Source organism: Trachurus japonicus, chromosome 6 (genome assembly GCF_045865225.1).
Source record: "Trachurus japonicus isolate A0001 chromosome 6, Traja_1.0".
Lineage (NCBI taxonomy): Eukaryota > Metazoa > Chordata > Actinopteri > Carangiformes > Carangidae > Trachurus > Trachurus japonicus.
Genome location: NC_140912.1, coordinates 953,391 through 980,562, shown reverse-complemented (window position 1 = coordinate 980,562; position 27,172 = coordinate 953,391). Strand labels below are relative to the sequence as shown.

The window sequence follows — 27,172 nt, the reverse complement described above, 5'->3', positions numbered from 1 at the left end:
TTCAAATGTATAGGGAAGTTTATTGTTTATCTACAAGTTTTAACCAACTGTTCAAATTGAGCACATCACAATACACATAACTCCAATAACCAATAAGTCAACACACAGAGCGGGGGAAGGAGAGGGGGACATGAGCAGGTGACAAGAGCTTTCATGACACTGGCATAAATAGACAAAAAAGGCGAACTGCAGCAATCTCTAAACCAAGGCCTAATAAGGATGTGTAGGCAGTTTCTAGACGTATATATGGCACTTTGAATATTGTATTGCATTTGGATAGAAAAAACACACTGTAAAAAGCACATGCCCATATTAAAAAGTGAAATCAGTGGTACCTTGAAAATTTTGGGATTATAATCACACACAACATTCTGCAAAAGTGATTAGCTCCCACAATTGTGCTTAACGTTTCCTTACAAAACTACACTTTCCTCCAGCACTGTTTCAAATTTGGTACCTCTCTTTTACTTTTTTTGTCTTTTTTGGAATATTTATGTATTTTGAGAAAAGAAAAGAATCCAAACCAAAAAAAAAAAAGGTCAAATGGTGACAATTGTGCATTTGTGTCGTAATCCTGTGTGAGTGTCTACTTTCACACACAAAAAAAACCCTGAGTTGACAACTCTTTAGCGCCATCAGGTACGCAGTTTTTGGGGAACCCTTCTTTGGGGGGAGGGGGGTGAAGTGGTTGTTATATTTACCAGGGTCGTATCGACAACTTGTAGTACAACAGACAAAATACCACCCCGATAAAAAAAAGTGTAAACTTTGTGCTGAAAAAATGGAATGTATTTGTAAACCAACACTATTGTGGTGGACTTGGTATTAATGTGCCGTGCATCGTGTCCGACTGAAACATGATACTGGAAGTCACTTAAAAGAACAATCAGCAAAACACAAAAATAAAAAGCAAGTGTGTGTATATGTGTGTCCAGAAAACGTGCAGAGACCCACAGGTCGTGTGTTCTGTCCGAGTGATCTCTTCTTCAGGGGCTCCCACTTTTGCAATCACAGAAAGTGTTTGTGTGTGTGTGCCTGTGTGTGCACGTGTGTGTGTCTGTGTCTGTGTGTAAAGAAAAGTAGGTAATATTACAGGAAAGAGTGTTGCGTGAATTCAAAAAACATCGAGTTTGACACATGGGCACTTTAACGACAAAATAAAACAGAACAACATTGTCTGGCATCTGTATGATAGACAGACATTGTAAATCATCATCTTTCAACTTGAGGCATCCAAACTAAACCAAAGTGAAACATCCATTAATTAAATCATTAATGAGAAATTCACAGAAAGTCAACAAGACGTACCGTGGAAACACTAAAACTTCTCTTTAACGCAGGAGGAAAAAAAGAAAGAAAGAAAATTGCCTACATACTCAAATGTGACCCTTTAAAAAAAAAAAAAAAAGCACTTTTCCCTAGAAGTTGAAATTACAATTAATGCAGAGGAATTTTTGACTGAAAGTGTTTTTAATCTGCTAGAAATGACCCTCAAATGGTCACGCTGATCAAAGTGATTTTAGTCCTCTTTAAAAATGTAATACACTGAGACCCCCCGCCCCCCCGACACAGATGACATTACAACATAATCTACAAAAAACCCATCGTTTTGCCTGGGTTCTGTTAGTTAAACTTCTATAGATTCAATGGTATAAAATATAGGTAATCTAAGTGTGCATTTAAACCACAGATTGTCTATTTGTGAATCAGTTCTAAAAAAGTTGACTCATGTAGGTAGTCATTTCTCTAACAGAGCAAATGTACCTTTTATTGTGCCATCAATAGTTCAAAAAAAGGTAAATACACTGGATAATTTTGTAAATGAAAACAAAATATATTTTTAAATAGCCTTGGTGTAAATCTTCACACTGCCCGCAAAATGTAGAGATCATTACAGAGCACTGAGGGGGTTTACTGGTCAGACTTTCAAAAGTGTTGGAAAGTGGTCTGAAGCATTTTTTTTTTTTTAAGAAGCCAACATATTGCTAATGGCACCAAATAGCACAGCTGTGTGCCAATCCCTGTATTCAACTTTCAAGTGAACTTTACTGAGAGAGGTAAAAAGAAAGCAACATAAAAAACAAAAAAAGCTAAATTAAAAATAAGAAATCCCACAGGTTTTTTTTAAAACATTCTCAAAAAACAAAAAAAGGTCTCTTAAATGAATTCAACGTAGGTAAGTTTTCACATTGATTTTCTTGACCTCTCTCCCACCTGTCACATTTCTATACAGAAAAAACAAAAACAAAAATTAATATACATGCAGAAAAATCAGGTTGAGCTAAGGTCAAGGGTCAGTGGGTGGCCAGGTATTGGTCAGGCGAGCTTAGAGAGACATCACAGACAATGGTGGGATGATGAGGCCAGGAGTTTGGCTTGGCTTTCAACATCATGAAGACATGCTAGGCTAATGATGAGCAAACAGGCATGGAGATTTGTTCTAAAAAAGGAACAAAAACACGAAAGGAAGAGAGAGAGGAGACAAAGAGGAGAGAAGAGAAAGTTAGGGGCACAGCACAAGAATCGTTTAGCCATGAGGCACAAAAACCAACAAAAACAATGCCAATCACCACATAGAGTAAGGACAGTGCGGTAAACATCTCCCCCCCTCCCCGTCTCTCCCGACACACAAAAACAATGCACAGATTTAAGGAAGTGACACCACCAGGACACATGGCAGAGACTCCAACATGCACAAACTGTATACTTGGCACCCAAAGAGATCCATCTAGAGCCAGTCCCTTTGTAGGAGACTTGGAGGATGGATGGAATGACTGGAAGAGGTTGTTAATAGAGAAAGAGAGGTAGCCTAGCTCGACATGGCTTAGATAATGATACGAGAGAGGGGGGAGAAAAGAGTGAGACACAAATAGGGGGGGGACGAAGATTGAAAAATTTAGAGTGCAAAGGATTGTTTTCACATCAAGAATGACACAAACGAGACAGACTACACGGAAAAAGCCAAACACAAGTTGAAGCTCGGGGCTCGGGGCTCTACGTGGTCTGGCTTCAGCCCTTCAACACAACGACTGATCCTTAGTCAACCTGTCTAACTTGACCTGAAGGCAATGAAATGGCATGGAAACACACCTGATGCTCTCCACTAAATACAGTGACACGAAATACCTCCAGCGAACACTGACTCCAGTGATAGTCATAAATAATCATATACATTAAAATATTTAATCCGACTCAAATTACATGAGAAAAACCGCAGGAATGAAATACAGTGAAAAGTGGAACGATCATCGCAACCATCTTTTTAGGAATAGGGTAAGTCTCCCTCCTGTGGTGGGCTCCTTTCCCCCTGCCCCACTGAGTCTCTGCTGTGGTGACCTTGGCTGGAGGGTGAACTTACCCTAGCAGTGCTAGCATTAGAGCTGGGAGGGGGGAGGCCCCGGGGCTAGGATCAGTAGGGTTTGCTGTCGTTCTTGGAACGCTTCAGCTGAACCTTCAGCCTCTTCATCCCAATCTGGAAACCGTTCATGGCCTGGATGGCAGCTTGTGCAGACACAGGATTGTCATAGCTGACGAACCCTGGCAACAAGGTGGAGGACATACGTTAACATGCATGTAAAGAGCAACACTGAGACTGAACATGGACTCAACCCAATATTTTAAAGAAAATCGCAACTCTAATACAAGGTATATATGAAATGACAGTTTAATGAAGTCTGGATAACTACCAGAGAGTGTGTGTGTAGTCCCTGAAATTGCAAAAAGCTCTGTAGCCTTGGGTCAGACCACTGATAGCCTCAACTGACACTGAAGTAAAAATTGGGTTTTTAGTCAAGACACCAACATCATTTTCTGTTGTATAATTTATGTGACAATGTGCCAAATTCAAGGAGACAAGGAGTTTCTGGTCTGTGCAAGTGTCACAACAAGCTCAATGATAAGACAACAGCTCAAGTGATGCCTGGTTATGTCATTCATCAAGTAAAAATACCCAAGATACAGTTGTTACAGTTTTTCATGTGAGGATTGGCCAGTTTTCTCTGATTTGTTCATATCAGTTGCACTGAATTTAAAATAAATTCATTGAAAAAAATACTGCTACATTAAAACAGTATGAAACCTTTGATAAATCCCTGGGCATTGTAAAGACACCAGGATAAGACAGTATTTCTGTTTTTGTGTTACATAAGATTGAGCCCCTGACAGTATGAAACCAATTAATGTTGTAAAAAGACATTTTGTTTGTTTTCAAACCTGTCATTAAAGGTAATTTCTCATGCTCCGTTTGAGTCATTTCCATCTAAGCAACTTCTCCACATGGATTAGATCATAATTATGCTCATTGTTACTTTGTTGTGCAGACGGATGTATGCACTGAGTTTTACAGTAGGAGACTGTTTTCAACTGAAGAGGGAAAGTTTCTCAGGTTTGTTCTGCTCAACAAACTGGTTTGTCATGAAGTCTTGATTTTTTAAATGTAGAAAATGTGATTTCAAAACCATTAAACCCATTACTTTACCCAGTTTATTGGAAAAATCAAAGCAAAGCTTGTACTACATCAATACTGTCTCAGCACTATTCAAAATGGACGACCATAAAATCCAGACATATGTGACAACATAATGTAACAATGTAATTCTGCAAACATTGTAGTGGACTGGTGAGGTGCATCAGTTGTAACAAATGAGCACTCAGAGCCAACACACTTACCAAAGCACTTGCTCAGATTGGTCTGTTTGTCAATGAAGACTTTGGCAGAGACCACGTTTCCAAAAGGCATGAACATCTGCAGAAGATCTTGATCCCCGAACTCCTGCGGCAGGTGGTAGATGAACAGGTTGGCGCCCTCTGGCCCTACTCCATTTGGTAAGAAAACGCCAGATACTCAAGTTAGACAGGATGTAAGTTAACGAGATGATGTGAAAACAAATGTCGTGTGAGGATCAACATGTGTCGGTGTGCGCTGAGGATCTGCTCACCTTCCTTCTGGCTGCCTGCGATGCTCTGCTGCAGGAGAGACTGGCCGTAGAGGGAGGGCAGGGCGGAGGCTGTGTACTGCTGCATCCCTGAGTAGGCCTGGGTCAGAGCGTCCATGGAGCTGGCTGCTGACCCGTTAGCCATGGAGGCCCCCAGACCTCCATTCATGGCCCCCATACCTGGAAAAACACAATCAAGGTCACACAATTTAGACACTCACACACAGAAATAAAACATTTTGTGTACATGTCAAGCATCTAAGCTGCATTAATCAATTTCGACCACTGGGTGGCAGAAAGACAAACATTCCTTGGATTGTCTTATCACGTTGTCCATTACCTACACATCCAGCACAGATAAATCTCACTTAACGTGGCTTTGAAGTTAGCAACAGTTGTGCATGTGCCCATTTTGTAGTTTTGGCACCACACTAGTAGAAAGGAGATTCTCACCACTGATGCTGCTGGTGAGAGCGTTAAGGTTGTTGAGGCCCACAGAGGTCCCAGTCAGACCCTGCAGAGTGCCCAGAGAAGCCAAGGTGCTCATGGCAGTGGCACTGGACCCTGCTGTCGAACCTGCAGGTGAGAGGGGGGAGATATGCGTCACCACAGGGCCGACACGCTCATGTTCAAAACACTTCATATCGCTTTAGATGGCTGCCATCTTTGGCACAAAATTGTTATGGTTATGAGAGGATTACAGCAATGAGGGGGCAGTTAGAAGTCTGTCTCTTAACAAGGAGAGGTCATTACCGCTGCTGCAATATGCTGAACTAGCATGGAGCCAGTGTGTATATATACACAAATTTCAGGGAAAGGGGGATCTCGTAAAAAATTTTATGTTGGTGATTAACTTCCATAAAAACCAATGAAGAATGGCTGACGACCGCAAATGGTGGATGAGGGACGTTTGCAGAGCAGTTGATGGCTACCATCACAGCAGCAGGAGCACTGACTGTGGATATTTATATCTCAGTGGGTGGGGAATTTTTATTTAGATTCATATTTAAAATGTTAAATGGAAAGATTAGCCCGGAAAAGACACAGGTTATTTACAAACAAGGTCAAGAGCGGAGCGAGCAAAACCAATGTGAACGAGCTAAAACAACTGATCATCAACAGTGTTTAATACTCCATGCACAGCACAGACTACAAATTCAGCATATGTTCGTGTTCCATTACCTGGACTGGCCAGAGCTCCCAGGGCTGCGCTGTTGGACAGGGCGCTGGAGGAAGTGGGGCTGCCAGTGCTCTGAGCCGCAGCCGCAGCAGCAGCTAACGTAGCCAAGTTCTGCAGCTGAAGGGGATTCACACCTACAGAGACGACACAGGAACAGGGGTGATTACCACAGACTTCCAAATGTGTGTTCAGGTTTTCGCAGAGAGACGCCTTTCCAAAAAACTTTGGGGATGAACCAAATGCAGGATACGTCCTCTCAGTTTAATATGGGCAGTGCGTTTATGGCTGTCGTGAACTTAAAAGTCCTCTCAGCCTTCTCTGTGATCAAAGTCTTGTCTGCAGTTTCACACTTGTTTTAAGGTTTAGCTTTATTGTTAGACATGAAATTATGCTTTTACACACAAAACCAGCCGTGTTACAGTTGTAAAGCAAAATGGTGTGTGCTAGAGTCAGGGATCATTATCCTCACAGATCTATCCCTTTTTTAATTTGACCAAGTCACAGTAATGGGCTGAGTGTTTGTCTTTAAAGGAGCCGGCCCAGGCCTGAAATAGCACCACTGATAATTAATGTGCCACTGATGTGAAAGAGTAATGTGATTTACAGTACTTAAAGCCATCTGGGGGCAGAGCGCTGAGTCACAAGGTTGACGACATGAAAATATCTGACTCGTTCATGTATGGAGGACGGATAAAGAAGAGTGGATTAGCTCACCTCCTAGCCTCTGGATACTATTGAAATTGCCTTGGTTACTGGTAGATGTGGCCTGCTGGAGCAACTGTTGACAAAAAAGGAAAGAATGGAATCAATAATCAACCGGGGAATGCACAATTAGGTCTTGATGACCAGTATAATTTAATTTCAGAACAAGACTGATCAATCTGAAAGACGCAATATTAAAAACTTGTAGCAGGGACAAGCCAAAAAGTGGATATTACAATTGTTATATTCCAGTATACAATGTTTTTTTTTAAGTCATGGACAATGATAGTTTTAAAGTGCATCAACAACTCTGAAACCTGTAAACAGCCTCCAAATTCAGACACGGTTATAAACATGACAATGTATGGAGCGTTTGGACTGGTGGAATAGCAGTTCATCAGTTTTTAAGTGGACACAATAATCTCGACGTCGCCTTGTTTTCCTGACAGAAAAACAAACTGTTCAGCTGCTCATGTTAATGAACATGTTTATGTCACATGTTCACTGGCCTCAAGTCAGAGCAGGCACATGTGAGTCACATGTCTGTGTCCTTCAGCCAGAGCACGGACCGAAGGAGACAAGATGTTCCTACTCTGAGACAAACAGAATCGATTCAGGTCTGAGTACTCTGTGGTGTAGCCTTTTCATTACTTGCATTGTGCTCCATCACCCTGTTGGTGTATTAACCTGAAATAAGATAATGGTTTTGCTAATTTAAAAAAATGTGAATATTTTTGGATGGTTTGATGCCTGTGAGGTTGTTGTATTATAAAGTCAAAATGGCTGCTGCTTTCCCTGTCAATGCTACAATTTAATAAAAGAATATTACTTTATAAAGATTCAATGTAACACATCTCAGACACTAACGCCTGATATGATCTGTTCAAACATGAACAAATAAATGACATATAAATATACTAATAATAATAATAATAATAATAATAATAACTACATGTGTTGTACAGTATGAAATGTGTTATATCGTCAGGTAGTTTAGTGGTATTTTTGCTTTGACCATGATACTGCGTTGACTTCTCACAGTGCAATATTCAGTAACTAACTCTGTGCCATCTGAGTGTTTGTGCAACTCAGCAGGGCCACAACACTTACAGCCAGGTACTGCGGTGTGAGGGTCCCCAGGCCAGCCAGGTTTCCCCAGGTGGAGGCGCTGTTGAGCTGCTGGATCTGCTGTACTAGCTGCTGCTGCAGGCGCCGCTGCTCCTTATCTCTCTGTGTGTCTGCAAACTTCACCACCAAAGGTGAGGAACAGCCCTGCAGCAGTCAAGAGGTAAGAGATGTTAGACCAGTTCAGAACAACACACAGGAGCCCACAGCGTATTCACCGGTGCAAAGACACAGTCGTTGCAAGGAGTTTCTTAAAGAAATAAAATAAAATAAAAATAAAGGGGGGGCTATCGTCTATGCCTCAGAACAGTTGTTTTTTTTTTGCCTGTTGCGTTCATATCAAAGCTAACACACAGAGGACATCTGCCATGCATAGCTGAGCCAGGCCACATTCCAAAAAGGGGCACAGGACAATGCTGCAGACAGTGAATCGTTTTAGCACTGAGGAGCTGAATCAAGTCCACAGACAAGCAGACGACAGATGGAGACAACACTAAAAAAAAAAACAATTAACAAAAAAAGAAAGAAAGAAAAAAAAAACATTCAAACAAGGATATGTCAGCGGACATCAACGAGAAAAATGCATTACAGTACACACAGTCTCGCAAACAGACAGTCACATACTGTTCAGACAGACGCATGGACACGAGGCATGCGGTGCAAAAGTATTTTGAGAGTTGAGAGCCAGACAGGGACCAGGCTGGACAGGGAAAATGGCTTCTGCACCAGCAGCACCTCCCATGGCAGCTGCAAATTGGGGAGGTTATAATATTTGGGGAGGTGGGGCGGGGGGGGCGGTATAGGTGGCACCACCACTGGGGCCTGTGTTTAATCTGGTAGGAGGAGTGTTATGTTTGGTCGGGCTCCTAATTAGACTTGGTCTGATGCTTCACTGGGGAGCCTCTGACCTGCTCGCTGTCAAATTATTGCTGCTCCACTTCCACAAAGACTCTACTGGCTACACGAGGACATGGACCCAGTTTTTGAAGAAATCTAATAGGCCGGCTGCTCCGGTCTAGAGTAATTCGTTGTTAACCTCTTGTTTGATAGGGAGGGCTTTTGTCCCTGTGGTCCACAATACAGATTGATTATGGTCGACTGTGATGGCCCAGGCTCCGCAATATTATCAGCATCAATAAAAGAGATCCATTTAGTCCAGCCCAAAATTAGAGATGACAGCAATTTTCGTTGTGTCCTGTCGTGTCCTGTTAACTCTGGATACAGCGGCTATGTGCGAGGCAATGCTTCAAGTTTTATTCAATTATTTTGCAGACGACAATGTCATTTTGTAATTAGCAAGAGTGGTTTTGGAAATGACTCATAGTCTGATGAATGAACGCCATCTGCTTGGACAGTTTCTTCATCTTTCCAACACAAGGGGGCAGCAAAATGTAAGAAGGGGAGGGGGGGAGGGAGGGGGATGAGAAGTAGGTGCTAAGGGGTACAGTACCTCCATAGTCTGAGAGTGATGCATGGTTTTGATTGCATTCTGTGCCATTGCCCTGGTAGCAAATGTGACAAACGCACAGCCTGTAGGGGGGGAACAATAGGAGAGAGGGGGGGGAGGGGAGGGGGACAAGAAGAAACAAAACAAGACAAAAGGTTTGGACAACTCGTTATGAACCCCAAATAAACACATTACAGTACAGAGAATGGCAACTCCCAAGCACACAGAACCACCCTCACTGGTTAGCACACGGAGAAAGAACACAACAAGGAGAACAGTAACACGTGTCACATGAGCACAGTGATCGACGGATTAAAATCGCCACCCAAAGAGGCTTGACTATGTGGTGTCATGGTGAAACAGTCAACGTGATTGTATACACATAAAATGCACAAATAAAAACACACTGAAAGGATCTGATTTGCTAGAAATATGCAGGTACTGCAAAAGCACCCGAGGACCATGTAGTCCGTTTCAAATTGTGGCTGCCCTGCAGACATTTACTAATAAAGAGAGAATCACAGGGTAGCCGTCTCTGCTATGGGGTTTTATCATGTGTAGCCTACGTCGACACGAGAGCCCTGTGCCGCCTACTGACTGAGGCTTCATGCAGCAGAGAGCTATGGAGGAGATGCGACGACAGGCTAATTCCAGCCTTTGTGGAGTGTGATGAAGGAGGCGGTAGAGGAGGAGCTGAGCCGAGCTGAGCCGTCCGCCAGCTGAGCCCACGAACACCAGCAGCCAGCGGTTGCCAAGGCAACGGGCCATTGTGCCGGACAGCGAGTGAAGCGGCCCTTCACTGTGAGATGTGGAGGCTGAGTGTCACGGGGACAGGAGGATAGACTATCGACATGGAATGGATGCCGCCGGGGGTGGATAGCACTTGATTTGGGGGTGGAGGGGGTTGAGATGAAGAAGCGGGGACGGGCCTATGTAAATACTCGGGGGGTGGGGGGGTGTAGGTGCTGTGCTACGCCGTAGGTGGCTGCTGCCAAGGCCCGGGTGCCTACACCTACCTCTGCTCTGACCATCTGGTCCCCGGAGGATTCGGCACTCTTCGATCTGTCCGAAAGACGAGAACATCATCCTGACCTCGTTCTCGCCGTATTTCTTTGAAACCATTCCGATGAAGAGTTTTCTGTCTTCCACTGCTGCAGAGGGATGGAAAGAGAGAGCTGCTACTCAGTCAGAATCAAACAATTAAAGAGCAATGGAAGCAGCAGTTACATCAAGTGCTAAAACTTGCACCTCCCATTTCTTTCCCTGTTCAACCTCTGGTCGTCATGCTGCCACATCTTCTGCCTCTCACTCAAGGTGCCGGCCTCTTCTACAAATCTCTGAAGCTTTGTTTTCTTTAATGTCTACTTCTCTGCACAGACGACTATATCACCTCTGCTCGAGGTCCTCTGAACCTGTTCTACTCTTCTCCCCTTGGTGTCTTTTAAAGCCCTTAATCCTCCTTGTCCCTGACACTATATAGAATTTATGTATTGCTGCACTGAGCTACTTCCCTCTGAGGCTTCATTTTGGCATTAAATAGAGACAACCATCCCCTCAAACCCCCAAACCCCCATTTGTTTTGGTTACATTTCTCCTCAACAGATCATCCCTAGGCTGTGTCCCACAATCTATTGGTCAGTGTCACCCTGCGTGAAGTAAATCCACTTACCACTTGTTTTCTCACTGTCAGCGGGTTTCATCTGGATAGGATGATGCATCTAGAAAAAAAAAGAGCAGTGAAATGGTTAACACCACATCTGTAACCCCCCCAATCTTCAGGCATTTCTCTCTGCCTCTTGATTTGTTCTCTCATCATCATCCCACACCACCACTGCCAGAATCAGGAGGAAGCATCTATGAGTTGATGGCAGGGATCAAATTCCCCTCTATCCAATTTCACTCAAGTAAAGACTCGTGATTGAACTTATCGATCCTTCCTGTCGACATCCCATCGTCTATATCATACGCGGAGATGGTTGACAAGTGCAGTTTTTCCAGAAGCTGGTTTAATACTTTCTAAACCTTTCATGCATCATCATATCACAAACGAGGTGTGGTAAATGTGTGCTGTGAAAAATCTAATTCGAGTCAACTTCACATCTCTGAGCATGTCGTCATTTCTCAAGCTGTGTCGCGTATGAGGGAGTGGATGCTGAACAACTGCTCGTTTTAAGCATTTTAGTGAACGTTATCGTCCGGGGCGACTCAAACAACTTCAAGCGAACGTATTTTTAGCACGTTTTACCTGTCATGTGACAAGAAAAAAGAAGAAATGAATCGAGCTGCGAGATGCCCGAGCAGATTGTACTTATGAAAAGCAGTGGGTTTGTTTTTGACAAGCGCTATAGAGAGGCAGACAGATGGCCTGCTCAGTATGGGTACTGGCTAGCGTCACTGACCAAGGAGAGCGAGGCACAGAAGGGAGAGAGAACAGGGGAACAGGGAAACAAGCTTTTCCACCATCATGCAAAACCAAACTGAGTTACCTGCAGTCAATGCCAGTAACAGCATGACCAGGAATTGGGATTCGAGAGCTGAGCTGTTGGACCACACTGTATTTGAAATGTCTGGCTGATTGATAGTCCTCCAGAGAAGAGCGCCAGGCCTGTATACTTAGTCTGCTACACTCATTTATCAACCCAGTTCAATATTTACCTGTAACCTCACTGACACCGGCTCCTTTTCCAATAGACTGGGCTATTGATTTAATCGACAGCTGGAGTTGTTTGGTATGGATTTAATTGATTGGAAGGGAGGTAATTTAGAGCGGTGTATGGGCTGGGCAGATTTGTAGAGGTTTAACAAGGAATTGCACTTATTCCAGTTGACTGGGCTTTAATCTCGCTAGATAAATCAGGTGAGGAATTAAGAGACCACACTCACTCTCGCCAGGCTCCATTGTTAAAGAGACTTCAACTCGCCTAGTTTTATACCTTTAACTTAGAGAAATAAAAATGCAGATGTGCATCAATGATTCATGAAGACAAGCATTAATAATTTGTTCCACTTTGTGGCGATCCGATCCTGTGCCTCAGTGAATAACCTGCTGCCTGGTCAAGCATACTTTGCCCGATACCTGGATGAGAGATGAGTGTGTGTGTGTGTGTGTTGGGTCAACTTATCAATTCATGTGTCGAGGTAGAGGGAGTCCTTGGTGTGGTGTTCATGCATAGTGGGGGCTGAGATATTTCTCAGGCCAGACAGGCGTTCAGTGAGCTCAGAGCTCATTATCGGCCAGCACAGAGCTCACAGCCTGCACCGGGGATGTGGAGGGGCTCAAGCAGCTAAAAGCAGTCCATACTGCGCTTACTCACCCCACTTAAGGTCTTTATGTTGTGCAGTGCATTCTGGGCCTCCAGTGCAGCTTTTCTTGTATAAAAAGTTACAAAACAGCATCCTGCAGAGAGAAAAACAGGGACAAACAATGGGGTGGAGAGAGAGAGAGAAGAGGGAGGGAGAGACAAACAGCATTAGAACAACGCAACGCACAGACACTAAAGATCTCCAATGCTGCAGAGCAGGAAAGCAGCTAAATGGATGAAAGCATGTTCTCCACACATCACATCACATGCTAGAAACATGTGACAGGATATTCTTAGCACCAACTGTTAGATGGTGCACAGAGAGCATGGTGGAGTAATGAGATAGTTCAACGCTGTGTTGTGTGACACGGTCGTAGAAATGACGATGGGGTTAGGTAGCTGTCGGGACGCACTGATGCACAGTTCCACGGGTCAACGCGGCCTGGGCGAGCCGGGACACGGCACCGACAAACATCAACACATCTCAGAGTGATGGCGCATTGCATAAGAACGCGACCGCACTCAAACATAGATACAGGAGGCACAACAAGAGCACAAAGAGACAAGGGGGAGCAGGAGTGAGAGCAAGGAGGAGGAATCACGGGGAGGAGAGAGGCGGTGGGGGAGGGGGACCAAGAAAAGAGCGGGGGAGGGAGGAGGAGAAAAAAAAAAAAAAAGCCTCTCATCCTTCCGTCCCAGCAGACCGCCAGTGGCGTTCCAGCCTGTCAGTTTCACTGGGCTGGGGAAGTGGAGCACTGCAGCGTCTCTGACCTACATAGTGTGTATTATGCTGTTACTGGAGCTCCCAGGCCGCGGGGAGGGCTGTTGAACTCTAATATGCATCGAGCTGCTCTCTTCTCTCTCACAACCAGCTGAGTTCTCTCTTTCTCTGCTGCTTAGCCCTGCCTCCGATTTACTGGAGCTAAATAAACCATCCGGAGAGGCGTGATAGTTATCAGATGATTTTTTCATGACCTGCAGTCGACGTGACCTAAAAACAGCTGCAAATCTGATGGCTCCTCAATAAGGTCCACGGCAAAGTAAACAACCAAAATGGAAGTGGGATTACGGCAATTTCAAAGAATAAATCAAACAAAAGCAAGATGGATGACATTAGAAATGAGAGCGCCGTGTATCATCGGCAATGCAAATAAACATATGCCTGATAGCATCGGGCTGTCATGCTTTGATAAAACTGCCCCCCCCTCCACTTCTCCCAGTAGGAGTACGGCGACTGGGAAAGAAAGACGGCGGTGCTTAAATTGAGGGGCGTGGGGGTGCCACGGCAACAAATTCACCTCTCACAGACTGTGTTAGCGAAAGGCCGCCGTGATCAGGGCAGATTATCTATTAGAATACATTAACATTGCATTAACATGTCAATAGGCCATCACAGCTGACACTCCACATAAAACAGGGGAGGGCTCTGCTTAAAAAAAAAAAAAAAAAGGTGGTGGTGGTGTCGGAGAGACTTTGAAGTTCATTGGGAGGCGGAAGAGTTCAGTGTTGGTTGTATATTTATGTACACAAACCACATAATAAAGACCCTGGAGACTTTCTGGTATACCGCTGGACACACATCGAATTATTTGGTGATCTTAGAGGTGTGTACATTTTGTTAAAAAGGCTGATAATGAGGGAGCAGGCTTTTGATGTAGAATAATGCACCGTCCTGCTGTTAGGACTCGCTACAGGCTTTTTTTTGACCAGAGTGAAGTGAGGAACCTAAAGATCTGAACTAAGAGCTTCTTCATCCCCGTTTGCGTCTTTAAATAACAGGTCATAATATAATGATAACAGGTTAAGAGGACTAGTATTCGGCTTGACTGCATACGGTCAAAATGTGCATGTGTAAAAATGAGAGCATAGAAAACCGTGTGGAACTTATTCAACTTAAATAAACACATTCAGAGAGAGTTACTATATGTCTCTAGATGTCATGCTCTAAAATGGCATATTCTGAAAGCCATTGTGGAGGGGTGAAGCTGGCAACTCTACATTATGGAAAGCCACTATTGTTTGTCCAAAAAGTTTGTAGATTTATTGCTGGGTGCTCTTTTTGTGTTTTATTTTTGAAAAAAAAAAAAAAAAGTAGCATCTGGATGGAGACAATTTTTTTCAATTTGACAAGATAACACATATTGTTATCTTTTTATATCTAAATAAATTACTTCTATGTAACTTGTGTTTGTGCGGATGCTAGCAAGAAGACTGAAAGGGAGGCTGACCATGAGAGAGGAAGGTGATTCTAAAGTAGTGGCTTGTGGGAGGAAATAAATAAGGATAAACTGCGTTCAGTGGGTAAAAACCACCCCGCGAAACACGCAGCCAAGCGACACTCTCTCTCAGACGGCCCCCTCCAACAATTTCACAGACTCGATCAGTGGAACAGGGGCTGATAAGGGCCAAATCGTACCAGTGGTTCTGGACACACCTCAAAACATGATGAGCGATGGTTGGCCACAGACCGTCGATGACAGCGAGCCGGCTTGGTATGTGTCAGGGTCCTGAAACCACCGTCCAGCATCAGGCGTGGTACCACCATATTTAAACCCAAGAGTGGATTAGTGGCCTTAGCCATACTGAGTCATCCAACCATCAAGGGAATTGAAATCTGGCTGGTGTTGTAAACCCAGGACAGTTACATAAGGGAAACTGTCGTTTACTTTATTCACCTGCAGTTAGTTACGGGAGACTGAGCACTTCCAGTGGCAGCTCTCTGCAGACAGCAGGCTTCCACTTCACAGTCTCCCCTAATTGCAACCTAAAGTGAATCGCTCATCTCGAGCACCATATCTAAGTGAGCGCATTGATGGATGTCTTAATGGAAAATTACAGTCGAGCAACACTTCCTTCATACAATGCTGCTTTTAAACCAGTAAAGCAAAGTGAAAAGAAAAAAAAAACATTTCTATAATGCAGCGCTATGAAAAAAAAAAATGTAACCCTGACGTAAAAGACTATTGAATCATCTCATATCTGAGCACGAATAGAGGTGTACTGTGTGTACAGCCAAGTAATGCTGTGCATTTCCTAAGGGGGTTTTGCTGAAATGTGATGGTAGATGATGTGGCACTATGGTCCCTCACTCTAAAAGCCAGGCAAATTTCTACATGTGTGGCCACACAGGATTTATTATTATTATTATTTCATATCAAATGATTAATTAACTCCAAATCAAGGTAAAAACATTCAACAACCTCTGTGTAATTAATTATCATTCAATACGTGAAGATGAATACCTTTGCTTTGAGGGGGATTCTGGGTGCGATCACGGAGGATGTTGATCTGGTGCACAGCTCCAAAGGGCTCAAAAAGCTCTTTTAGTTCCGTTTCTGACCAGGATCGCGGGATCTGTCCCACAAACATCTTGATGGAGTCTGGGTCTGGTTGGTCCAAATGCTCCAGCGACCCATTCATTTTGCTGCCGTTGCTAAGACAAAAAAAGAAGGGAAAAAAAATCTTAATAATATTCAAGGATTTACACAAAAATCATTTATTTTTATTTTTTTTAAAGCCAAGTTTCAATTGGTGGCCTTGATTTACGGTAAGCTCGCTGAAGACAAACAAGAAATTCAGGCACCAGGATGACAAAAACACATTTCTTTGAATTTAGTGTCCAATATCTAAACTAAACCAGCGGTCAGCAGCAGGCTAAATGAAAAACACAACGTGCTGGTATAATTTCTGTCATTTTGGCAGAAAAGACAAGTCTTAAAAATGTCTAACACATGACGAGCAGTATTTACAATTAGGAAAGATCCACTGGTATGCTCGAACACACGTCACCAATCCTTGGAATAAAATGAAATAATGAAATTTAACTGCAGGAACGCAGTGTTTTGACAAAACTGAAGACAAGTGCTGCATTGCATCATGTTTTTTTTTTTAAGGTGCACCGGTTTCTGTAAAGCTTGTGTTCAAATCTAATGCAAACTTAAGAGTCACACAGTTAGCCTTGGGCACTTCTGTGCAAGGGGAAGTAGTCTGGTAAGACAAGGTACTTTTCCATTCCAGGTCACAATAATGATGCAACAAATGGCTCCAGCAGTTGTGATACACCACGTCTGCCATCCACCATCAAATAGTTTGTAAGTGCTCCTCAAAATTATTTTCAGACAGATTTGCAGTGTGTTTGCACAACAGCTTATACAAAGTAATAAAACATGTAGTCTGGAAGGCAGTTTTACAGCCACTATAAAGCAACTGGAATTATTTGTGCAGTTGGGGTTTTAGCAATAGACTCAGTTAAAAATGATATAATTCAACCAACAATTTAAACTACCACATATAGTAAGTCATATTGAACAAGGGGTGTAATTAAAGAACACAAAGTAGATAGTGAAACAAGATACGGTTTACAATACTGGAACGCTCCGAGTGGCAGTCAACAACATACTCGGCAACAATGTGGGTGATTGGGGGTTGCAGGCTAATGATGGTCATGAGTGAAATAATAAATCATGCCCTTTTCCTTGGAGGCAAGAGAATCAATACCAGTGTACCTACAACTATAGCTCCATTGTCTCACTCACACAAAATCGAGCACAAACATTTTCTGATGACAGTAGAGGCTCTGGAGGCCTCAACAATGGCCACCCACTGCTACTGAGGGAGAGAGATCATGTTAAACACAAAGCATCACTCCCAGCGCACACGCACTTCAGTATCGAGTATCAAGCTTAAAGCAGAATTGCATAAGTGAGACCGACAAAAAGATAACTTTAAAACAGACCTTTGGACGCGAGCCATCCATCTCTTACAAATTGAGCCGAGCCGTTCCGCGGAAACACCAAACTCCTTGAGGGACTTAAATGACATGCTAACAATTCACACTTCAGCTCTCGCTCTTATCAAATCCCACTCCACACTGAGTAGGAACCGTTTTTTTTTTGTTTGTTTCCTGAAGGTTGTCAATACATTCAAATGATGACGTATAAACGGATGAAAAAAAAAAAGTACTACTGACACAAAAGCGACTACACCAAGAGAAAAAAAATAAATAAAAAAGTTGCCCCCCCTCCCAGCAGCTCCAACAGCCGCACGAAAAACAGCACTGCAGAGCTCTAAACCTCCAAGAATCACTGGTTAGCAGACAGAGATTTTGCAGTGCATCTCCTCCTCAGGCGCTTTGGCGATGGTACAGAGAGTAACCTACAGCTTCTTCACCACAGCAGGGGAACAATCACATATTGTTCCCCCATGCTGGAGAACACTATTCACCGTTCCTCTACAGCACAATGGGCCAAGTCAGAGGGATGCTTTGGAACACGTCGGAGGCTACGTCTGCTAAGGCCACAGCGCTGGTGTGTGTGAAACCATTTATCCAGTTCTGCCAGTGACACTGCGACGCCATTTTGCTGAGGGCCCTTTGATGAAATCTCGCTGTAAAAAACGGCAAAACCTCACTTGAAAAACTGGATTTGTGTCACGGTAGCACAAAAACACGAACGCTTAAAATAAACTCCCTTTAACATTCATTCAGCTCCTAAGCCCCCTGCAGCTGTGGATTGTCTCTTCGGTTGGAGAGACGGTTAGAAAGAATGTCGCTGCAATAATACATCATTTGGTTTCGCCGTCTACACACAAAAAATTTACTTTACTACATGAAACTGAGCAATTTCTGCCATAAAAAGTGATTGTTTATAATACACAGTATGATATATAGTACAGCGAACAAGTATGCAGACACATAAGAGCAAATATTGATCAGCAAACAGTTAAAAAAAATAAAAAGGAAATTATTGCTCCTGGATATGACATGTTTGAACATTTCAACTAGCTCTCGGCAAGAAACCAACGAAGGCCAAGCAATTAGCTATAACTAGCCCTGATAGCTTAGCCACCATAAAGGTGACAGCTGCCGACAAGGATCAGTGTCTGCCAGTAGCATATCAGTTTTAAGTGTCACTTGCTGATATAAACTAGTATCTATCAGTGTAACTGGAGCATCAAGCCATTTAAGCAGCATAATGTTATGTCAATACAGAAATGGCGTTACGCCAATGCTAAAGGTGTGGACAACAGTTTCCATGAATGAGTGAAAACTCAATGGGCATTTTATTCAGTACAGACATGTGGCTGTTGGTACTTTAAATGTTTTTTTGTTTTGTTTTTTTAAATTGAAGCTCCAGAAAATTGCTTTTCATTCACCTCACACACACAAGTGCACAATGCTGGCACGTTATCGCCAAGAGTACTGACTCAAAAATACTACGGCTGATTGTGCCAATACTCCCCGGCTGCGCTCCCTCCACCAGACCAAGAGCTCGCAGACAGGAGTGATGAAGTCTTTTGCTGAGCTCCAACAAACGGCCCCGTGATGTGGCAGCTCATCGCGCTCCAAGACGCCCTGCAGCAGCTGACGAGTCATTCCGAGCCAGAGCCTCGACAGTTGCATGCTTGCTGCTGCACCGCCCATAAAAACAGGTGATTTATCTGGACCATGTGTCCTGTTGGTGAGCTCTGACCGTGCAAGTATGCCAGCGACACCTTTGCTGTGCCCGTAATAGAAAGCCAGCCAATTGGCCTGCTAATGTACACAATTTTTGAAAGCTCAGCGTTGTGCGTTTGGATGATACTCATCCTTAAACCTCCGGGGGTCACATGCACAGCATGTCACATGATTTTTGTTTTGTGACCACTGCAAAACTATTTCTTGACCCTTCCTGCTATTTCTGGTCACTTCTATTTTTTTTTTCAAAAGTGCCTGCTGTCACTGTAGTTTTATATTTACTGTTTTATTCAAAAACAATCTTGTTGGGGCAACGCAGCACAAAGTGCTGAGTCGGTTCCTGTTTTGAGTATGAGATTAAAACTTGCTACTGTGCTTTGAACTGTTTTGGCAACCAGCACCACACTGCCGCCATGCTTTATTGTCGATTTAAAAAAAAAGAAGTCAAAGTTCACATGGCCACACATAATGCTTCGGAGAAAAGAGGAAAAATCTGTCAACTGAAACAGCTGTTTGTGACATTAAATGTTTCTTCTTTCAGGAACCAGTGGCCTACTAAGCTGATTCGACAGGACACAGAACGCCTCTAAAGCCTTGGTAATATCTTGACATCTGTCAAGCAGAACATAAAGGCTCTCTCTTCCAACTCCATCTATTTTATCAACACAAAGAGGCAGAATATTCTTTGACAGGTTGAACGCGGTTTCACAGGCTTAGAATAAAAATATCCTCATGACAGGCTTGAAGTTGCAAACTGGCCACAGGAAACAGCGACAGGATTTACAGAGTGTTTGCTATCGGACACTTCATCAAGAATCACTCAAAATCCGTGACCCAGGTTAGAGAAAACAAATGACGACTTTCGCTTGCCGTCAGAAACAGGAGGGCTATCTCTGCCTTATTTGATTTCCATACCAAGTGGTCGGGCCTAATCAGCACACTGTGATTCTGATGAGGATATTAAGATATTTTCCTCCTGGCGTTAACTCCAGTGCAGCTCAATGTGGCTTGATTTCATTGTTGCATTTCCCCTGATGAAGACAGACGTGTTCAATCAGCCTCTGAATGGGCTGCATGTTAACAGACGGCCGGCATCTGATGACAAGGCCCGCCCCATTAGCCCCATAATCACACCAAGTGTCCCTGGTGATTATGGATGACGTTGCCAAAGTAAAGCTTGTGTGAACTAACAGTGAAACATTCGACCAAACAAACCGTGCTCTCCCCTCTGCCGGCGTCAGGTGGAGCTCAGAGAGCAGCGGCTTCGCCTTCAGAGACATTTCCTCACTAAAAGCAGCAATTACTCTTGATTACCTTGACAAGAGTGTGCCTACTGCGCCGACTTACTCAGTCACCCATTATCTAACCTGTGATAGGCACCGTAACACCTCTAATATGAAACATGCAACTTTTCGCTCTCTTCATTATATGGCCCACGTGCCACAAATTCCTCAATAGCTGTGTTCAAAAACACTTCCTCACTCATTTAATCACTATGGTGAGCAGTGAAATGAGACTAGAGACACTATTTTAACATCGTCATCTTGTGTCATCACTAATTTCCACCTCTGATGACAGAGGAGGATCATTCAATGACACAAAATTATTTAATTTGTGGGAAAAAAAAGCTATCCAGCCTTTATTGTTTTGTTTTTGCCTTCAAAAGTGATTGAGGTAAATGTAAGTAATTAAGGATCTACATTTTTCTGGGGAAACCAGTTTTTACCTCGTCCTCGTGTTCCAAGGCTGGGTCCTCTTTGATTGTCATGCATGTGGTTGCTTTGCTATGTGCAATGCTAATTTCCTTGATGGGAATCACTAGTGTGTTTGCTATTCAAAAAAGGCAGCTGTACTATATTCACACCCACTGGATACGCTGCTCTTGTTTAGGTGATGGCTGGTGTTTGGGCGGAGCACACAAGAAGCAGGAGAGAAACATCATCCATGTTCCCACTCACTGAATTCTCCGGAAAATGACCTGCTCTATTCACGCATGGGCCAAATTGGACATTACATAACCTGTATACTAGGGAGCAGGCAGGGTCAAGTCCGTTCAATCTCCACTTCACCCTGTTGAGACGTTGGTGTTCACTCGTACAGCTCCATCGGGTGTAGTCAGAAAGTTGGGACCCCGATGAGGGCCAGACAGACAGAAACACATTTCCTCTCACTGATCTTACTCTGTCATAAAGATAACCCATCAGTTCTTCTGAGCACAGTGGGAAGTCAATATGCAAACTTTCAGATGTATCAAATCAGATATATCTGCACCATGGGACAGTCAACAAGCCACAGATGGCTAATTTATTTCTAAGGCTGAAACTCAGAATTTAATAATTTCCTTGTTAAGTTCTCAACAGTTCAAGGTGATGTGTTCAATTGGTTTGTTTTAAATGTTATAGTCACAAAAACTGATAACACAAAGGAGACATCAAATTCTCACATTTGAGAAACTGGGATCTAAAATGATCAAAAATCAATGATCAAAGCTGCCGTTTGGTTTACTGTCAGATGTCGAATTCTTACAGTTCCAAGACTTTCATAAAATGGTGGACAATGAACATAATGCACTACATACTAAATATGCGAGTTTGCACAGTGCTGATTTCTGCAGTGCAAAGAAGCTTTCTCCTCCATAAAACAAAACGTCAATCCAAAATTGGTTCTCTTGTTGTCACGTCCTCCAAATCCAATCCATTACTGCTACTCTTGACTTGTCTACTGAACTGCTTTTTTTCAACCAATCAGCTGATTCCACTTCACATGGACTGCAGGCACAGATCTCGAGCTCTCAAGCATACAGACCTAGACAATGAGTAATCTTGAAAACACTGCGCTAATTGAAACCCAATTTTTGAATCATAAGCTCAGTTCTTTTGCTGCTACAACATAACTTTAGCATAGACTTTGGTTAATATCTTAACGGTCAGGCAGCACTGACAATTTTATAGACACGGTGTATGAGTTAGTCTTATGCAACCCTGCCCCACAATATCTTTTGTTTGCAGAAGAATTTGCTCAACTTTCGACCACACCACCCCACATGGAGATAGGGGGCTCGATTATGAGCTTTCCAAGGCTATGTGCATCTAGCTCCAGAGCAGCCAGTCTTGTAATTATTGATGCACCATGCTAACAGCGGGAGCTGAAGAACAGGTGACAGGCTCGATCACAGCCCTCCTACTCTTGGTCTTCAACATCTGGCCGCATGGCACTCTCCCACCGTTACCCTCACAGCGAAGGAAGTGAACAGAACAGCTGGCCTGAGCAGCTGCAGACCCTGTGCCAAGATCCTACACTTCGCACAGATCAACAGCTTCCTGGCCACAACAAAAGGGATCGCCCTGACGCTTAGCTTACTGACATAGCACTATGGCTGTGTTGGCTGCCAAAGGATCACGCTTAAGCCCTGATAGTCACTCTCACTGTCAACAATCAGAGGGATAAATCAATCAAATACAGCTGGGGCAAGATCTGATCGCCACCTCACTGTTGGCACAGATGAGATAATCTTCAGAAATACCCATCAAAATGTGTGAAATATTATAAAAAGGTATATTTTTTCAAGAAAATAATTCAGTGTTAAATCTCTATGTTTTTACTTTGCCACAGTTAAAGCTACAATTGCTGTTCCGTAAAGTGAATTAACTGGCAAATCAAAATGCAATTGTTCCTCTTTAAAATAGATTACTTGTAAAGGTTTTTGGTCTTGCCTTATCACAAAGTGAATACTTTAGGGTTTTACATTGTTCAAATAAGACACCTGGTGTATTCTGCCCTCAGAAATTGGGGTTTTTCCGCTTTGTTTTTTAGTTTTCACAGACCAAACTACTGAGAAAATAAGGTAGGCTAAATCAATTATGCAAATGATCTATGATGAATCGACCATAGTGTAACAAGATGAATGGTAAAGTGACTAAAACAAAGCTCAATAACTGACTTTACAGCCATAATACGAACCTGACTGACCCAGTTTAACGTTGTAGAACTGTGAAATACAAAAGACCAGATCACATCAAAGGGCCAAGGTCCGTTTCGTTACAACATAAAGATAGCATTCCCGAAAGAAAAAACCTCCACTAACATTTAAATATTAAACAGTGTTGTAAAAGGCAGGCGGTGGGTTTGTCAAACGGGATTAAGGTGAAGTTATGTCGAGAGGACAGGAGCTGTTACACGGACCTCTGTGCTCGGTCCTTTTCTCTCTTGTTTACATGCCCTGTCACAAGATTTCCATTAATGGCTCAATAATGTAGGAAACCACGTGTTTAGTGCCGTTAAGTAAGCACACTCAACATGGAGGAGGAGGGGGCTCGAGCTAGCGCCGTTAGCTCAGCTAGCTCAGACAGCCCGTGTGCCGCCTACAAACAAGCTTCACCGAAGCTGCTCACTTTTACCCGACAACAACCCGACAAAGAGCGTCGGCAACACAACGCACAATAAGCAAACTTTAGGCCAACTCCGTGTCGTAACTCTACCCCAGCCACTTCCCTTTCTGCTCGCTAATTATCGATCGATTTAACACCTACCGTTTGCACCGACGTAAACTTGTCCACTTGTGAATAACTAACAAAAAAGCCCAGCACACAATGAGGCACTGTGTTTGGATAAGCACAAACAACACACACCAGACTGTTGTGTTGTGTTTCAAAAGACAAATCGATGCCGTTTTTTCAGAGCCGATACCGAAACGTGTGATCTCCGGAAGCACATGTCACTTGACTGTTGTAGCGCCGAGCAAACTGCGTTTTTCCTCCAGTCACTGCGAGCAGGACGAGTTAGCTAAGACGGTGTGGGGCTTGGCCGCAGCCAGGAGTGGTGTTGTATTTACTTAGCCGACTCGTGATGTGGTTAAACTCGTTATGGTTAAAGTTGGTCAAACTACTTAAACTCCAGGTGAGGGCGCGCACCGTGTCATTAGCAGCGTTAGCATCCCGGTAAGCTAACGACGCTAGCCAACTCCCAACTCGCCCTGAACTGAGCGTCTCCCTCTTGTGTTTTTACCTTCCTCTCCCTCTTTCTCTCTAAAAAGCACCTAATAAACGTTTAGTTTTCCGAGCAGGACGCAGCACAAGTCGATAGTTGGGGTTACTTACATTGTGTCGCTCGAAGTCATTAACCGACTTTCCGTCAGAGGGTGGAAATCTAGGTTGAACGCCGAAGTCATGCTCAAAACAGCGTCTGTCTAACAATGAAGAGGCAGCGACGTCCGCTCACTCACAAGAGGCTCAACTCCTGCGAGACGGCGAGAAGACGGAGCAGAACAGGTGCAGGGAGGGGGCGTCTTCTTCAAAACTGCATGAGAGAGCGAGAGGGAAAGGGGGGCACCGGTGTCCGCCTTATTCCGTCCTCCTAATTTCGCTCTCGTCCCCGACTGAAATAAATTCAGGCAAGCCGCTGTCACACTGCACACCGAGCTGCAGCAAACCAGAGGCGTGGCCTCTTCAACAAAAGTCTGAAGCCATGCTGCCTACTGCTGCTGCTGCTCAGCGAGCCTCACTGTGCTGCCTTCTCCCCATGGTAAATTATTGTAATGTCCCAATAGAGACTTTGCTGACCTATTTGTAGATTATGATGTTATGATCTGCTGGAGCATCACCATGATATTCATCAAAAATGCACGTCAGAAGAATGAATCCAGTCCAGTCTTACTGTGAAGGTGGGCTAGTTCATGGATGAATCTGATATGTAATTATTTTCATTAGAGGGACATTTATAGTGTTTAAATATAGTCCCCAGGTCATTACCATCATGATTGATTGTGCCACTCCTGTTTATATATTTTCCATAGGAATCTAAATTAGCCACCTGTCCTTTTTTTATTGGGTTAGGCTAATGAACAACATCATTTCCAGCTTGTCTGTTGTCTTGCATTGAAGATAGGTGAATGAATCCCTTCCAGCCGAAAGTAGAATTGTTAAAATCCAGTTTTTCTTGCTGTCTTCACTTTTGCTTTTCCCCAAGGTCATAGGTCATGTTCCCCTTTGTGCTGGGCTGTTGTTCCCCTGGGGGAGGGGGAGCCTATCTTTCTTTTGTTGTGCTGGACTTGCAGGGCGAGGCCTCTACACTTGGGGGGGAAAGGTAGGAGGGGTCGTTGTCAAGTACTGGCCAGGCGGGGGCACCCAGCCTAATTATCAAACCATTCATTATTGCTCCAGCAGCTGCACAATCCAAAAATATTATTCATAACGCGTGTTAAGAAACATCCCATTTATGAAATCCGACTTAATCCTTGTATCCATAGCAATTTCAAGGCAACCTGGCATCAGTGCAGAGTGTGCTCTATTAAACGGCGCCTAAAAGAGGTTTGTATGCATAATGTAATATGCGACCTATTTTGTCATACATGCAGACAAGCCCCACTATACAACATGCATTACCATTAAGCTTGAGGGCCTGCTATAAAAAGGTAGTGTAAACCTCTCTGGAGAATCAGGTTTCATTAAGATGGAGGAAAAATACAATAATGTCATCCCATCTGCAGCATCCACATATTTCCTTTGACTCAATTAGATCTCCGGGGATCATATTGAATAGATTTGTCATAAAAGAAGCAGTATTCTTGTAAAAAGCAGCGCTGTTTCCCTTGTGGGTATGTACAATACATACAGTACATAGAGAACAGTTTTCTGTGCGGTACATAATGCCATCATAACAGTTTATTTCTACCATCTGGCATGAATCGCCTTCTCTTTTCTTTAGGGATGTTTATTGGACTGAATTGCAGAGGCCATTGCCTAGTTGCTGGCACCTTCTAATACTAGCCTCCTGTTCTTAATCTGAGATTATTACTACTGTAATCCTATCATAATCCACCACACGTACCATGCTTTTGTTGTTTACATCAAATGTTTTCCCCTCATGCAGTGGAACTGGATTCCCATGGGTCACTCATCACTGTCCACCGTTTAAATTTACACCCTTTCATGACAAACTGCACTAATATAAATAGCCCAGCTTCCAACTAAAATGGGACGCGTCGTGTCTCTTAACACACGCCATCATGAACTTGAAGGCACTTTTTTCTTTTTCTCTGCCTTTCCTGAAAGTGATTGTAGAATGGCGACCAACTAAAAATGGAGAGACAGAATTTCATTAGCCTTCTAGAGGAAATCTACTGTGTCAAGATGAACCAAGCACACGTGATAAGACCATCTTATCAATGTCCAGTTCCCCTACGTTCATGCAAATACCACAGTGGGCAGAAATGTGTCTTGTTGTTCTTCTAAAGATAATTGCTGTCTTTTGTGAGGAAGTACAGTAGGGCCTGGGATGGTTTCAGTAGATATGTAATCACTCAGCTTTGTGTTCTTTAGTCAGCTGTGCAATACAGAGACAAGTACCTGCATCACAGACACACTCATCTTGCTTTTATTATTTATAGTATATGCAAGTGTGTGAGCCCTTGTGGAACTTCAAATAGAGGAGGGTCGAAAATGTAACGATGTAATGATACAAAGCTATTGATCTAATTACATTATAGGCATTTAAAAGTACATCACTACTTCCTGGGTGTATTATCTGAATGCTGTACGGATGGGGTGGATTTGAACAGCCAAATGTATGCGACTCAGATACATGGTTTCTGGGTTCCTGTGGGGAAAAAATGTAGTGACACCAGGAGAACAGTACCATGCACACAGCCACAATCACAGCAGGAAGAACGCCTCAACTGGAAACAATACATCCTATGACAATATCCAGCCTAGACAAAGAGGCAGTCCAAATACGGGCTGCTCCACAAAAGCTAGCCCAGATCTGAATGAGGGGCCAACCCCAACGTACCTCATAGGCAGGTCTTCATTCCTGACAGAGATCCCGGCCGCAGAGGGGGGACAGCGCATGCTGTTGGCATACAAACTCTGCACCAGGGCCAGCTCAGAAGAGTGTTCCAACATCGGTGCTCTGGAAAAATCCACCCGGTGTAATGGACACTTTCTTCTCTTTCCCTCTTTCCTCTATGTGTTTCTCTCCCTTTCTCTGTCTCCCGCCCACTCCTTCTCCTCGGTTTAGTGCAGCAGAGCGGCG

The 27,172-nt window shown here is 43.5% G+C and overlaps 1 protein-coding gene across 1 annotated transcript; it reads right to left on the bottom strand.

The window, feature by feature from the left end:
* LOC146985304 (CUGBP Elav-like family member 2) lies at positions 1 to 27,172 on the bottom strand. Its single transcript, XM_085778217.1, has 15 exons — positions 26,930 to 27,172; positions 15,933 to 16,123; positions 12,703 to 12,785; positions 11,058 to 11,106; positions 10,405 to 10,539; positions 9,392 to 9,471; positions 7,927 to 8,088; positions 6,829 to 6,892; positions 6,117 to 6,248; positions 5,554 to 5,556; positions 5,388 to 5,510; positions 4,938 to 5,114; positions 4,669 to 4,815; positions 3,359 to 3,537; positions 1 to 2,440 (listed from the first exon to the last, which is right to left on the bottom strand). The coding sequence occupies exons 1-14, from the start codon at positions 27,040 to 27,042 to the stop codon at positions 3,410 to 3,412; spliced, it is 1,587 nt and encodes a 528-aa protein (XP_085634343.1). The 5' UTR covers positions 27,043 to 27,172; the 3' UTR covers positions 1 to 2,440; positions 3,359 to 3,409.